Below are 15,000 nucleotides of genomic sequence, written 5' to 3' on the forward strand. Positions count from 1 at the left end.
GGCATCTGGGAGAGTTCAGAGTGGACAGGACCAGACGGAGCTGGCCATGTGAGGAGACGGGGAGGGGAGCCAAGTGAAGCAGTCAAGAGGTCCAAAAAAAAGTGTGCAACTAAAATGTCTGGATTATCTACGGAAGAGCCTCTGGAGGAGAGCAGCCCAGCCTGGACTGGAGAACTCAGGCTAGAGCAGGATGTGCCAGCCACACCCTGTAGCATGCAGGGACTGAGGGATGCTGGGAGAGCCTGAAGGCCAGGTCCTCTTTGCTATGTTGGACCAGGTCTGAAACTTAACAAAGACCAGATCTTGGGGTGGTGGGGTACAGGGATCGCAGAGCAGGCTAGATCCCTTATCCGTGAACTAGAACAGATCATTTGCACACCAGGAACATGGTGTCTACTCTCTTCCCTTGTTACTAAAAGTGGGGCCACAGTCTGTATGCTAAGACGTCAAGTAAGATTTCTTGAGTGTGGCCCACATTGGAAAAATGGACCTGAGGGGCCCCTGGATTTCGTTGTCTCTCTTCCCAATGTGGCCACACTGGATACATCTTTTTCTGCAGTTTGGTTTGGTTGGTTTTCTTGGTGTTCTTGAGTCAGGCTCTAACTAGGTATCCCTGGCCATCCTGGAACTCACTATTAGCCCAGGCTAGCCCCAAACTCACAGACCTCTGCCTACCTCTGCCTCCTGAGTGCTGGGATTAAAGTTGTGGCTAATTGCGCTGTTTTAATTGGCTTTTCAAGGAAGGGTAACCCCACTTGACTTGTCTTTAATCATTTTATATATTTTTTAAATATTATGCTGGCTTTAATTTTGGTTATATGCATGGGTGTATGGAAACCAGAGGCATCAGAGCCCTGGAACTGAAGCTGTTGTGAACCACCCATGTGTGCGGGGAACTGAACTTGCATCTTGTACAAGAGCAGTCCTCGCTCTCAGCTACTGAGCCACGCCTCCAGTGTCCTCGGGTACGGATGGGGACCCTAAGGTCAGTAACGCCCAGGCTTGTCTTTGGTCAGTTCTGTGGCTTCTCTCAGTGAGGTAGGTGTATGAGGGTGTGCGTGTGTGTGTGTGTGTATGTGTGTGTGTGTGTGTGTGTGTGTGTGTGATGTGTATGGGAGATGTGTATGAGACGCTTGTGTATGTGTATAAGGTATGTTGTATATGAGGTTTGGTGTGTGTATGAGGTGTGTGTGTGCATGAGGTGCATATATGAGGGATGTATATGGGATGAGGTGTGTGCACACACCACTTTACCTGAGTTCTGAGCCTCTCTGCATCTCCACCAGGCCTCCACCAGGCCCCACCAGGCCCCACCAGGCCCCCACCAGGCCCCACCAGGCCTCCACCAGGCCCCACCAGGCCCCACCAGGCCCCCACCAGGCCCCCACCAGGCCTCCATCAGGACCCCATCAGGACTCCTGCGTTCACCCTGCTCTTCAATGTAGTTGCACCCCTGTAAATGAAACAGAGACACAACAAGGAGAAATTATCTGGGTGGTCTTCACAGACCTTCAGTACTCAGGGGACTCAGAAAGAGGACCTGGGTGTGACCATGGGGACCATAAGGGTGAAGAGGGACCTCCCAGCCTGCTTCTCGCCCACCCTGTCCCCATCTAGGCTAGGAAGCCAGGATGCCTAAATTGCATGCAGTGGGTGGGGGCTGGGGCCTTCTTTGCCTGGGACGTCACCCTGTTAAACTTCCTCTCTCAGCCACACAGGAAGTTAAGCAGATCAGGGGCCCTGCCCCAAGCAAGCACAGGCTCCCCAGCCCCAGGAGCCCCGGTAGGGAAAGGGCCCACCTGGGCCAGCCCTACGGAGACCATGGGATCCACAGAGAAGTAAGAGCTCTTTCTCCTCCTTCCTGTGCTGCAAGGTTACCAGGCCTGAGATGGGGGGGGGGGGGAGAGACTAAAAAACTAAAACCATGGTAGGCAGGACCATGGCAGGGGAGGGCCCAGGAGGCACAGCCACCCACCCACAGGGATGGACCCGCATGGACCTGCTCAGGGCATGTATGGTTCCTCTTCTACTTTCCTGGCTCTGGATCTGTGTAAAGGAAACAGGAATTTTAGGAGTCGAAGCGCAGGAAGGGCAGGTGTTTTAGGAAGGTAGTTTCCCCGGAGGGGATGGTCGGCAGTGAAGTGGGAGAAGTTATGGTGGGAGGCTGTGTGTCAACCTTGGAGCGGGGGTGTTCATGGGTGCCTCGTACCCGCATGATAATGAAATGCTGGAGGTACCCACGTCAGGGTGTAACCGGGTGAGAAAGTGTCGGCCTCTGAAAGCTGAGACACCAGCATCTTCTTCGAGAAGCAGCAGGAAAGGGGAGGCTGAGGGGCTTGCAGTTCAATGCCAGGGTACCTTACTCTCCTTTTTCTGCTGTGAAGTGTGGACCTCACGAAATCTCCCTCAGAAAGACAAGGGAGAGCCTTAAAAATGCTCAAAGGCACAGGGAGAAAAAAGACAAGACACTGGTTACACACTTGAGACACTGCAGCTCTGCCCTACAGATCTAAGAATCTACAGATGTCAGACAGAATCACAAGTATGAATCACACACACATATACACAAGTGCTTTTCACACTCAGACACACCATCACAGGCACGGGTGTACCTCCCCCATCTCTGTTGTCTGTGTGTGTGTGTATGTGTGTCCCCAGTCTCTCTCTCTCTCTCTCTCTCTCTCTCTCTCTCTCTCTCTCTCTCTCTCTCTCTCTTTTCTGGAGACAGGGTCTCAGTATGTAGCCCTGACTGACCTGGAACTCATATATAGATCAGGCCGACCTTGAACCCACAGAGATCTGCCTGGGATTAAAGTTATGGTCACCATGCTGGCTTCCTCTCTTTTTCCTTCTCTTCTCTGCCTACCCCCCCCCCCAGCTCCACCCCTCAGGGCGCCCTCATGAACACACCTAGTTACACACACATGTTCAGAATAGAGGACACACACACAGAGAGAGAAGCACAGACACAGAATTGGAACCCCTCCCTCCGCTAAAGACCCCTCACGCCCACAGAAAACCCCCTGCAGCGTTTGACTGGTTCTTCGAAGCGAGCCGCCCCCACACCCTGGAGGATGGTGAGTATGAAGGGCTGAGGCTGGAAGGATGGGAGGGAGGACCCGAGGGCTGTAAGATGTCAGCTCGGCAGCCTGCTCCTCCCTGCAGATCCCCAGATCCGGTGGCAGTTTCCTCCAGACTTCCGGGAACAGGTATTCAGAAAGCATCCTTGTCACCCCAGGTCTTGCCCAGCAGAGGGGTGGGGCGAGACTGACATGAACCCTGGGTTACTATTTCTTCTTCTCTCTAGGAGGCCATGCAGATGGTGCCCAGGTTCTGTTTCCCTTTCGACATAGAAAGGTATGGAAGGGACAGAGAGGTGGGGACTACCAGGCTCTTGGGTCCCAAGGACTCCCAGGGTCTAAAAAGGACCCTGACAAGTAAAGACTTACAGGCACAGGGACCCAAGAACTGACGGACTCAGGAAACCAGGTGTTCCCTCAGAGGGGACTCACAGGGGCCTGCATGTGGAGGCCAGAGGCAGATCTAGTGCCAGTTCCCAGAAGTCAGTCCTCTCTCTCTCTCTCTCTCTCTCTCTCTCTCTCTCTCTCTCTCTCTCTCTCTCTTACTTATTTTTATTTTGGGGTGTTTTGTTTTTTGTTTTTGAGACAGGGTCTCTCTACATAGCGCTGGCTATTCTGGAACTCACTATGTAGACCAGGCTGGTCTTGAACTCACAGAGCTATGCCTACCTCAGCCTCTGGGATTAAAGGCTTGTGCCACCTTGGCCACAGCCACTGTTGCCGCCACCACGACATGGCCACCTATTCTTTTCTTTTCGTGAGCCATTTCACCAGCCCCACACTGTTTTAGTTTGATTTTGTGTTTTAGATTTCTTTCCTGTGTACAGATAGTTTTGCCTGCATGTATGTCTGTGTACCACATGCATTCCTGGTGCCTAGGGAGGTCAGAAGAGGGCATCAGATACACTGGAACTGGAGTTACAAACATTGTGAGCCACCTTGTGGGTTTGGGAGCCAAACTCTGCGAGAGCAGCCAGTGGTCTAACCACTGAGCAGTCTCTCCAGTTCCTAAACACACACTCACCTGGATTTCTGAAACAAGGTCTCTCACCGGCTTGGAGGCCCTCAAGGATGCTGTACAGGCCAGCCATCCAACCCCAGGGCTTTCATGATTTACCTCCCTGGCTCTGCCGGCTCTGGGGTTGTAAGTGTTCACCAGGACACCAGATTTAATTCTTCTCTTTATTATGACTGTGTGTGTATGGTGGGCGTGTGTGCTTGTGCCATAAGAGTCCAAGGTCAAAGAAAAATTTTGTGGAGTTGGTTCTCTCCTTCCACCATGTGGTTCTCTAGAGATCAAACTCTCACCTCCAGGTTGTATGGCAAGCACCTTTTTTCTGATAAGCCACATCCCTGGCCTCCAGATTTTCTTTCTTTCCAAAGATGGGCATAGGGGCTAGAACTCAGGTCCTTGGTCTTACAGGGCACGCATTTTGGGGATGGAGCTGTGAGATTGGCCTCCAGGACTCAGAGTTCCTGACTCAAGGGAACCCACAAAATACTGAGCTCAGACATCAAGCAAACAAAGAAACCATGCTATCGTGGGTCATCTGTGGGGTGTGGCAGGAGGAGTGGGAGGCAAGGAAATCACGTGAGAAATGCCCAGTCTCCACCAGAGCCTTTTCCCCCCGCAGGGAGCCGCCCAGCCCTGCGGTCCAGCATTTCACCTTTGCCCTCACTGACCTGGCCGGCAACCGTAGATTCGGCTTCTGCCGCCTGCGGGCCGGCGCCTGGAGTTGCCTCTGCATCCTCAGGTGGGTGACATTGGGGACCTGAAACCAAGTAAGAACAGATGGGAACAAACACCAGGCCTCGTGATGAACATGGAAACCCACACTGGTCAAAATGTGTGGGACTGCAGAGTGTCCAGCCCCAAACAGGACGGACGTGTGTATCACTGCCCTCTACACAAGGCTGAGGGACTATTTTGGACGTGGGGGCCAAGAGACTATCAGAGCCAAAGGCCAGAAGGACCAGAATAAAAGTGTCTCCTGGATGTAATAGAGCCCATGCTCATGAACATACCATCAAGCCAGCCCAGTTCCCAGCATGGTTGGCGGGGTGGGGAGCATTCTTCTCTTGGGAGACTTGCACTTTGTAATTGATGGCCCTAAACCCATGCACTTACAGATAACACCCAGTGGACTCAATGGGTTTTTTTTTGGGGGGGGGGTTGTTCTGCGAGTTTGAAACAGGGTCTCACTCTGTAGCCCTGGCTAGACTGGAACTCATTATGTAGACCAGGCTGACCTCAAACTCCCAGAGATCTGCCTCCAGAGGGCTGGGATTAAAGATGTGCATACCACACTTGACTGATTTAGTAGGTTTTAAAAACAGCTTTGCATGAAGTTGAAAGGGGAAAGGTGGTGGGGGCGGGGGGGCGGGGACAATAAAGGGTGGGTATGGGGTGGATTTGATCAAGATACATGGTGTGCAAAAATTCTCAAACTGTAAACCTATAAAATCACCGAGTCCATCAAGGGCACTTTCTAGCCCCCAACCCCTCTGCCTTCTCTCTCTCCAGCCACCTTCCCTGGTTTGAAGTGTTCTACAAGATCCTCAATACTGTGGGGGACCTCCTAGCCCAGAACCAAGTGAGAGCAGCCCCTCCCACAGGCTCCACCCCAGCCCTCCCATCCCGTCACCCTCGCTGAGGCTGTTCTCAGGACCCCACAGTCTGAGTGGAGACCCTCAGAATCCCAAATCGACCCTCGGGGCAAACTCCTCCCAAATCCCTCAGGTCTCAGAGGCTGAAGAACTCCTACAGAACTTGCAGCGACACCCTCTTCCTGAACCAGGGTTTTCAGGAGAACCAGAGATGGTGAGTAGCTCCCAGGTCTTTGGCGCTGGCTTCTTGGGGTGGAGGCCGCCAGCTGAGCTGGGCAGGGGCAACCACACAGTTACTCCTGTCCCCTAGGGCAGCAGCTCGACCATCTGGAGCAAGTGTGGGATCCTGCCGCCTACTCTGGGGAATAGCAAATTGGTGAGTGAGGCTGCCTCCCCCCACCCCACAGGCCCCCACCTTGCCGCCCTAGTTGAGGCCACCATCATCAGCTCAGACTGACTGACTCTTCTCCCCGATGTCCCCACCAGCTTTCTTGTTTTGTGGCCCCGGATTCTGCCGGCCTGCCATCTATTCCTGAGAACGTGAGTAAGGAGGACGCAGAGTGAAGGATAAAGGTGGGATGGTGGATCTCGGCTGTTCGCTCCACTCCCAGGCGCTGTGTTTTTCTGTCCCCCAGAGGAATCTCACAGAGCTGGTGGTTGCCATTACGGATGAGAACATCGTGGGGCTCTTCGCGGCGCTGCTGGCTGAGAGGAGGGTCTTGCTCACCGCCAGCAAGCTCAGCACTGTGAGGGCGGGGACCTCCTCCCTTTGGGACTCTAGGCTCCTAAATGAGGATGCTGCACAGTGGCCCTTCCTCATTGACAGCACAATCTAGTACAGGCACATCCACCGAGGACCAGGCCTGGCCTAGCTCTGCCCCAGATGGGGATGTAGCTCAATCGGTAGAGCCTTTGCCTAGGCAGCATGAGGCCCTGGGTTCCATTCCCATGATGGCCTTAACCAGACCTAGCAGGCACGGTGCTGTGATTGCAGCACCCCAAGCCTGGTACCCTGAGCCTAAGGCAGGAGGATCAGAAGTTCAAGATCACCCTGAAATAAATACCTAGTTTGAGGCTAGCCTGACACATGAGATTTAGGTCTCGATAGAGAGATAGATAAGTAGATTGATAGATAGATACATAGATACATAGATAGATACATAGATAGATAGATACATAGATACATAGATAGATAGATACATAGATAGATAGATACATAGATAGATAGATAGATAGATAGATAGATAGATAGATAGATAGACAGACAGACAGAGAAATTAAAAAAATTCTAGGGCCAGTGATATGGAGCAAAGGTGCCTACAGCCAAGTCTTTAGGACCTGAGTCCAATACCCAGGGCACACATGGTGGAAAGGAAGATGGGCCAGTGATATGGCTCAGGGAGCAAAGGTACCTATAGCCAAGCTTTGAGGAGTGAGTTCAATGCCCAGAGCACACATGGTGGAAAGAAAGATGGACCTGATCTGACTCCTACAAGTTGTCTTCCAATGTGCACAAGTGAGCGTGTGCGTGCGCGCACACACACACAATCACTCACAAGTAAACATAATTTTATTATTATTTTCTGTTCTGCTTTTTTGTTTGTTTGTGTCTTAAGACAGGGCTTCTCTGTAGCTTTGGAGCCTGTCCTGGAACTAGCTCTTGTAGACCAGGCCTCGAACTCACAGAGAGTTGCCTGCCTCTGCCTCCCGAGTGCTGGGATTAAAGGCGTGCGCCACCACCGCCAGGGCTCCTGTTCTTATTGTATGTTCTACAGTATTTTTAAAGTTTTTGCTTGTTTTTTTTTTTTAATGTGTCTGTCTGTTTGCGAGCTGGAAAAAGATGCCCTGGAGCAGGAGTTAGAGACTTGTGGTGGCTGAGAACTGGTTCCTCAGCCACCTCTCCTGCCCCTCAAGTGTGTTTCTGTGTTTTGGCTTTTGTTTGCATTTTTGCTTTGTTGGTTTTTTTTTTTTTCAAGACAGGGTCTCACTATGTAACCCTGGCTGTCCTGGAACTCTCTCTGTAGACCAGGCTGACCTTGAACTCAGAGATTCGCTTGCCTCTGCCTCCCAAGTGCTGGGATTAAAGGTGTCTGCCACCACTGCCTAGCTGGGTTTTGGTTTTATGGGTTTTATGATTCTGGGTTGAGACCCAGGACTTTGCATGAGCCAAGCGAGCGCTTATTCCCCGCCGAGATCCTCAGTATTAGCTTTGTGTGAGGGTTTGTTTATTTGCTTGCTTTGGTGCTGGCTTTGTGAAATTACATCTTACTGATTCTGCTTGTGATGGGGCCTGTCTTCCATCCACAGCAGGAATTGTTCCTTTCCTTTCACTATATGGGGTCCTGGGAATCGAACTCAGATCCTCAGACTTGGCCACAGGATCCTTTACTCTCTGAGTCATTGCTCCCACCCTGTTTTGTTGGGGTGTTGTTTGTTTTATTTTGTTTCTGAGACAGTCCCACTCCAGTCCACACTGACCTAGAACTCGCTCTGTAACTGAACCTGGTCTCAAACTTACAGCAATTCCCCTGACTCCACCTTTTGAGCGCTGGGATTGCAGGGCAGAACCACCGCATGAAATTCAGTTTTTTGTTTTGTTATGTTTTGTTTTGTTTTTTATCTGAACACAAGAAGTTGTTGTTATTCTTTCGGTCCCTGCCCTGGCCACGCCCACTCCTTTTAACCTCTGACCTCGCCTGCCATTGCTCCCTCTTCCTGTGTTCTCCCCCAGTGCACACACACGGGGCGCTGCCTCTCTCCTCTTCTCTCTCCCTTCTTCTCTTTCTCCTCTCTCTCTCTCTCTCTCTCTCTCTCTCTCTCTCTCTCTCTCTCTCTCTCTTTCTCTCTCTCCCTCCCCCTTTTTAATAAACATTTATGGCTATTTTCTGTGTTTATATGTCTGACCCGCAGCGTGCATGCCCTCCCGCTGGTGAAAAGCTGTAGCGGCCTGCTCGGGTGCCGGACCCTAGAGCCGGCGCCCGGCACTGCTGGGACCCGCCGGAGTTCGCTGCGGGGCGGGGGGACCCCAGGGATATTTTTTAAGAATAAGAGTTGTAAATGGCCAAAATCTTGGTCTCCACTTCCTTCCTAAAGGGGTCTGAGTTTCACTCAACTCCCTAGCAATGGATGGGGGGGACAGGAGAGATTGGGGAGGTCTAAGCTCCCATCTCAGTAATCCAGGTCCCTGAAGTGGGAATCTAAGGCCTAATTCCACCACCTCCCCCTCCTTCTCACCCCACAGCTGACAGCCTGCGTTCATGCATCCTGTGCTTTGCTCTACCCCATGCGCTGGGAGCACGTCTTGATCCCCACACTGCCCCCACACCTGCTGGATTATTGCTGGTGAGAAAAAAGGGGGTTGGGGAAGATGAGGAAGGGTAGGCAGAGGGAGAGCCTGGAGCGTTGCTAACCTTTAATCCTTGGGAGACAGAGGCAGGAGGATCTCTTTGTATTCCAGGCTAGCCGTGTCTACAGTGAGGTTATTTCACAAAAAGTTAAAAAACGAGTTCCAGGCTAGCCTGGTCTACATAAGGCTAGCATAGGCAAAAGGCTAGGGGGTGGGGTTAAAGCAAGCACCACCTCCTTCTCCCGTCTCTCCACAGTGCGCCCATGCCCTACCTCATCGGAGTCCACGCCAGTCTCTCTGAGGTGAACCGCTGAAACCCCCAAGGCTGGGGCTGGGGAGGGATTCTTTTCCCTACCTCCAGTTCCTCAAAGCCTCCTACTCTGTGTGGGGCTCTGAATGACAGCCCGCATTTGTCTCCTGCAGAGAGTTCGGGAGAAAGCACTGGAAGATGTAGTGGTGTTGAATGCCGACTCTAACACACTGGAGACGCCGTTTGACGACATGCAAACACTGCCCCCAGATGTAGTCAGTACCACCTCCTCCCACCTCCTACTCCCTTCTCCAGATGGAGCCTCCAATCCCTGCCCATCTCAGGGTCTCTCCTGTGTTACCAGGTGTCCCTGCTGAGGCTTCGGCTGAGGAAGGTGGCGCTGAGTCCCGGGGAAGGGGTGTCCCGTCTCTTCCTCAAAGCCCAGGCTCTGCTCTTTGGAGGGTACCGCGACGCGCTTGTCTGCATCCCGGTGAGCAAACGGAGATGGGAGATGCCCAGGGACAAGCCTTGTGGTTTACGGTCTCACGTAGCCTAGGCTGGCCTCAAACTCAATGTGTAGCCCAGGATGACCTTGAACTCCTGACCCTCTTGATTTTTTTTTTCTTGAGACTGGGTCTCTTGTAATCCAGGCTGTTCTGGAGCTCACTATGTAACCCAGCAGCAATCCTCCTGCCTCAGCTTCCCACACTATCAACATTAATTAATGCTGATAACCACACTACAGATGAGGATGAGGTGTCCCATGAGGCTCTGCACAGGGGTCAGGTACACAGTAGGCGCCCAATCAGTGCTTGCTAGGTGTGTTATGAGGCCGAAATGGAGATGGTGAGAGACAGAAGAGCCGTAGGGAGCTCTGGAAGGAATCCTTCTTCCAGGGTCAGCCGGTGACCTTCAGTGAAGAAGCCTTCTTGGCTCAGAAGCCGGGGTCGCCGCTACAGACCTTCCACAAGAGGGCAGTGCACCTGCAGCTGTTCAAGCAGGTGCGCCTTGGACGGCGGTTGGGGATGGGGGGGAAGCTAGGGGGGCTGGGGGCGGGACCTAAGGTGAGGAATAGGATGGGTTGCCTGTCACTGGAGGCGGGGCCTAAGGAGAGGGGCGAAGCTTCTCCCTGAGGGCGGAGCTTAGGGGAAAGGAAGGCAGCTTCGTTCTGGGGGCGGAGTCTAAGGTGAGGACTAAGGATGGGTTGAGGGGCGGGGCTTAGGGGACAGGGTGAGGATGGATTTGGGAACAGATCTTGATTTCAGAGGCCAAGTTGGATGATGCCTAGTTTCTAAGTTTGTTGATTCCTGAGGCCTCAGGAGGCACCTTCTATGTCTTCAGGGGACAGCGGGCACTTCCTGGTGCTTGTGTCTAACCCTCTCTCCCTACCCCAAGTTCATCGAAACCCGACTGGAGAAACTCAATGCTGGGGAAGGCTTCTCAGACCAATTCGAGCAAGAGATCGTTGCCTGCTGTGGGGCTTCCTCAGGTGAGCCCCAGGGCTCTCACGTCATCAGCTCCCCAAGCGTAGGCCTGCCTTGGTAATCACAGCTCTCTCCCTTTCTCCAGGCGCCCTGCGCTCCTACCAGCTCTGGGTAGAGAGTCTTAAGGTAATAAAGCAATCCCTGATCCTGTCCACAACCAACTTCATCACCTCATCGCCCACCACAGTCCCCATGAAGGGGCTTTGTTAAGCTACCCGGTGGAGGCACCCGGGGGGCGGGGGAAGTGGAGTGTGGGCTCCAGCCGTGGTGACCTCTGGGGCCCAAGTTTCTCCCCTGTGGTGTTTGCTTCCCCAACCCCCTACAGAAAGGTGGCGATGCCCTCCTGCATTCAATGAAGGCCAAAACCCGACCAGCTGTCAGGAACATGTACAGATCGGTGAGACTTGGGTGGCCACGGGGAAGACAGAGGGACTCTGTGTGTGTGTGTGTGTGTGTGTGTGTGCGCGCGCGCGCACGTGTGTGCCTGTGCATGTAGAAGCCAGAGATTGGCATTCTTACACACTGTCCACTTTGGGATTTGTTTTTGAGAGAGGGTCTCACTATGTGGCCCTGGCTGGCTTTGAACTTACAAAGACCCACCTGTCTCTGCCTCCTGAACGCTGGAACTGGTGTGCCCCGCCACACCTAGTGGCTTGGGGAGAGGGAGTTGGGCGGTTACATTTATTTATGTTGAGTATGTGTGCCGCGGTGCATGTATGTAAGTCAGAGGACAACTTGTATTAGCCAGGCGATGGTGGTGCACACGTTTAGCCCAGCACTGGGGAGGCAGAGGCAGGTGGATCTCCTGTGAGTTCTAGACCAGCCTGGTCTACAGAATGAGTTCCAGGACAGCCTGGGCTACACACAGAGAAACTCTGACTCAAAAAACCAAAATGGTTGTGTCCTTTCACCATGTGGGTCCCAAACGTGGGAACCACGCTCAAGCCACCAGGCTTGGCAGCCACCCCCACCACTACACTACTTACTGGCCCTCCCCTTGCTTTCTGAAACAGGAACCTGGAGCTGACTGGGCTAGCCTGACTGACCAGTGCTCCAAAGCTTCCCCTCTCTCCCCAGTCCTAGCAATACAGGCACACACCACGACTTCCAGCTTTTTCTGTAGAAGGGAAGAGTTTAACTGTGTCTGCTCTCCAGCCTGACAGAGATGTCTCCAGTACTCACAGATGACTGGACATTTTGATTCCGACAGACATTAAACATGCACTTAAACCAAGCTGTGGTGGCGCATACCTTTAATCCCAGCACTCAGGAGGCAGAGGCAGGCGGATCTCTGTGAGTTTGAGACCAGCCTGGTGTACAGAACTAGTTCCAGGGCTACACAAAGCTACACAAAACACACTTAAAAGCATTCGCAAATTCTTCTATGCTTGGTTTTCATCTGTCATTTCTTGTGTGTGTGTGTGTGTGTGTGTGTGTGTGTACGGGCATACCCTTGTGCTGGTGTGCTTACCGGCCTACTTGTACATGCACTGTGTGTGCAGTACCAGTGGAGGCCCAAAGGGTGTTGGATGCACTGCACTGGAGATCCAACAATTTCAGGCAGTTGTGAGCCACCTGATGTGGGTGCTGGGACTTGAACCTGAGTTCTCTGCAAGAACAGCAAGTGTCCTTAGGCAATGAGCCATCTCTCGATTTCCACAAACAAGCAAATTCCTGAGTCTGAGGCCAGTCTGAGCTACAGAGTGAGTTCTAAGACAGCCAGGGCTACACAGAGAAACCCTGTCTCAAAATAAATAAATAGATAGATAGAAAATTTATAATAATAAAAGTTAGGACTGACAAGATGGCTGGCTCTTACTGTCAAATTTGACAACCTACCTTTGATCCCTAGAATCCACATAAGAGGAGAGAAGTGACACCCCAATTTGTATTCTGCTCTCCCTACTGCCATAGCTCATGTACCCCCCCAAATAAAATACATACATAAGTAAAATTAAGCACACACACTGACAGCCAGGATTGTTCGACTACCTTTGTTACTCAGCTTCCATCCTTTTTTTTTTTTTTAATCTGGAGCTCAGACCAGCTTTTATAGTTCAGATCTGCCCATTTGATTTTAACCCTAACACATGATGGTCAAACCTTTAGTTTATGGCAGGGCGACTCCCTCCAAGAATATTGTGCATTAGTCAAAGGTACAAAAATAGCTTGGAAGATACAAAGATGGGGTGGGTGGCAGATCTAACAGTGCCAGTCATCGTCCTAGGCGAAGAGTGGCCTGAAGGGTGTGCAGAACCTGCTTATGATTAAGGTGAGATGACTCGGGGGGCCTCCCCACCCACAGGTGATTCAGGGACGTGGGGATGGTACCTCAGGCCACATGTGCATCCCTTCACAGGATGGAGACTCTGGCCTTCAGAGGGGGGGCTCCCTGAGAACCCCGAGCCTTATCAGCCGCTCAGATCGCCTGCAACAGCGCCTGCCTATCAGCCAGCACTTTGGGCAGGTGAGAACGCCCACCCTGTTCCCCCACACACACCACAGATGCACATACCATGCATTCATACATACATGCACACACACCACAGAGTCTCCCCAAATCCCCCACTCATTCCCAGCGTTCACCAAACTATTCCCCTTTTATTTCAATGTAGATCTCACTGTAGCTCAGGCTATCCTCAAACTTGCTATACAGCCAAGTATAACTTTGAACTGATCCACCACTCCCATTTTAAAAGGCACTAGAGATCAAACCCAGTGCATGGTAGGCAAGCCCTCTACCGAGTTGCATCCTCTCAGCTCCTTGGTTTGAGGGATTTTGTTTGTTTGTTTTTTAGACCAAACTCATCTCAAACTCAGAGGTTCATTCCAGTCCTTGTTTTGTTTTTTTGGAAACATCCCACTATGTAGCCAGCCAGGATTCAATTTGCAATGATCCTCCTGCCTCAGGCTGCAGGTACCAAAAGGAGAGAGGAGCGTTAACACACCTGGCTCGCTCTTTCCAGCCCCAGCAGCTCCTGGGCCCCTCCCCATTCTTCCTCCCTTATCTTTTTCAGAACAGACCCCTCCGCCCTAGCAGGAGATTCAGGCGGGAAGGGGTACCTTCCCAACCCCTCGGGGAGAGGTAAGAATCAAAGCAGGTCAAAGTTGGAGGTGCAAGGGTCATGGCAGATAAAGAGGGATTTCTCTAGACCCTGGAGCAGCCCAAGGAAGATCAGGATGTCCATCCTCAATCCAGGAGTCCTACCTTGAGCCCCAAGGACACCCAGAGTCCCTGGGCAGAGGAAACTCTAGATGGCAGCTTCCTGGGGTCTGGAGAACTGGATCTGTTAAGCGAGATTTTAGACAGTCTGAGCATGGAAACCAAGAGTGCTGGCCGGCTGAGGGCCAGCCAGAGCTTGGACTGCTGCCAGCAGGAGGCATCGGAGAGCTGCTTCAGCCTGGTAAGACCCTCACTGTGCCCTCCCGACCTGTCCCGTCCCCACCTGACCTCAACCACCCCCTGACCTGCTCTTCCCAGCCTGACAGCCCAGCGAGGTCACCATGGCAACTAGAAGATGATACACAATCTCTGGAAGCCCAGCCCTGGTCTTTGCCAGAGGACCTGCCGTCTCTGCAGGACACCCCATCTTTAGAGGTGGCAAGCTATTATGAGAACTGTTCTAAGCCCTCAGACATCTCTCCTCCAGCATCTTCAGCCACTTCAGTAGACCCAAGCAGCCGAGAACCCGAGTGTTCTGCTCCCACCGAGCTGGACCCTAGAATCCCACAAAGCCCTTGCTCCAGGCTCCTCATAGTGCCCACTCAGCCCAGCACTCCAGACAGACCCCAACTTCTTGCCTCCACAGAGCACAACCCTGACACTGTCGGGACATTACAACCCATTCAGTCTCCCTCACACCTCAGTTCTCCAGAGAGCCCCAGAAACCAGCCTCTCCAGGTCCTGAGTAATCAGACTCGAGCCCAAACCCTCAAGGAGCTGGGAGTAACCAACTGGCAGGGGACCCCAGTCAGGCAGCCTCGCGTGGCTGACCTGAAAAAGTGTTTTGAAAAGTAAAAACAAGGGTGCAGAGGCACCCAGCTCCCAATAAAGCTGATTTTGTTCTCCTTGAGAAGTTTATCTGGGGCCTCCGTCAGCTCAGAAACCTACCTCATTCATGCCTGGAAGCAACCTCTAACCATCTTTAAGGTTCACCTGAAGCTCCATCCCCCACCCCACCCCCATTTCCAGTTTGTTAGGGACCTCAAAAAGCTTACACTTCAAATCGAATT

At 52.4% G+C, this 15,000-nt stretch overlaps 1 protein-coding gene across 2 annotated transcripts; it reads left to right on the forward strand.

The window, feature by feature from the left end:
• Positions 1-1,721: 1,721 nt before the first annotated feature.
• Dennd1c (DENN domain containing 1C) lies at positions 1,722-14,843 on the forward strand. Of its 2 annotated transcripts, XM_075942555.1 has the most exons (23): positions 1,722-1,838; positions 3,016-3,077; positions 3,166-3,209; positions 3,308-3,357; positions 4,715-4,834; positions 5,605-5,674; positions 5,821-5,901; positions 5,998-6,063; positions 6,174-6,227; positions 6,323-6,433; positions 8,929-9,029; positions 9,290-9,335; positions 9,457-9,558; positions 9,648-9,773; positions 10,180-10,284; positions 10,679-10,772; positions 10,853-10,893; positions 11,093-11,164; positions 12,995-13,039; positions 13,127-13,234; positions 13,785-13,852; positions 13,967-14,171; positions 14,249-14,843. In XM_075942555.1, exons 1-23 carry the CDS (start codon positions 1,822-1,824, stop codon positions 14,783-14,785), a joined length of 2,325 nt encoding a protein of 774 aa, XP_075798670.1. In that variant the 5' UTR covers positions 1,722-1,821; the 3' UTR covers positions 14,786-14,843. The 2 variants fall into 2 exon arrangements, with proteins under 2 accessions (XP_075798670.1, XP_075798671.1); XM_075942556.1 differs by lacking the exon at positions 12,995-13,039.
• Positions 14,844-15,000: the final 157 nt, after the last annotated feature.

Source organism: Microtus pennsylvanicus, chromosome 12, assembly GCF_037038515.1.
Source record: "Microtus pennsylvanicus isolate mMicPen1 chromosome 12, mMicPen1.hap1, whole genome shotgun sequence".
Classification (NCBI taxonomy): Eukaryota; Metazoa; Chordata; class Mammalia; order Rodentia; family Cricetidae; genus Microtus; species Microtus pennsylvanicus.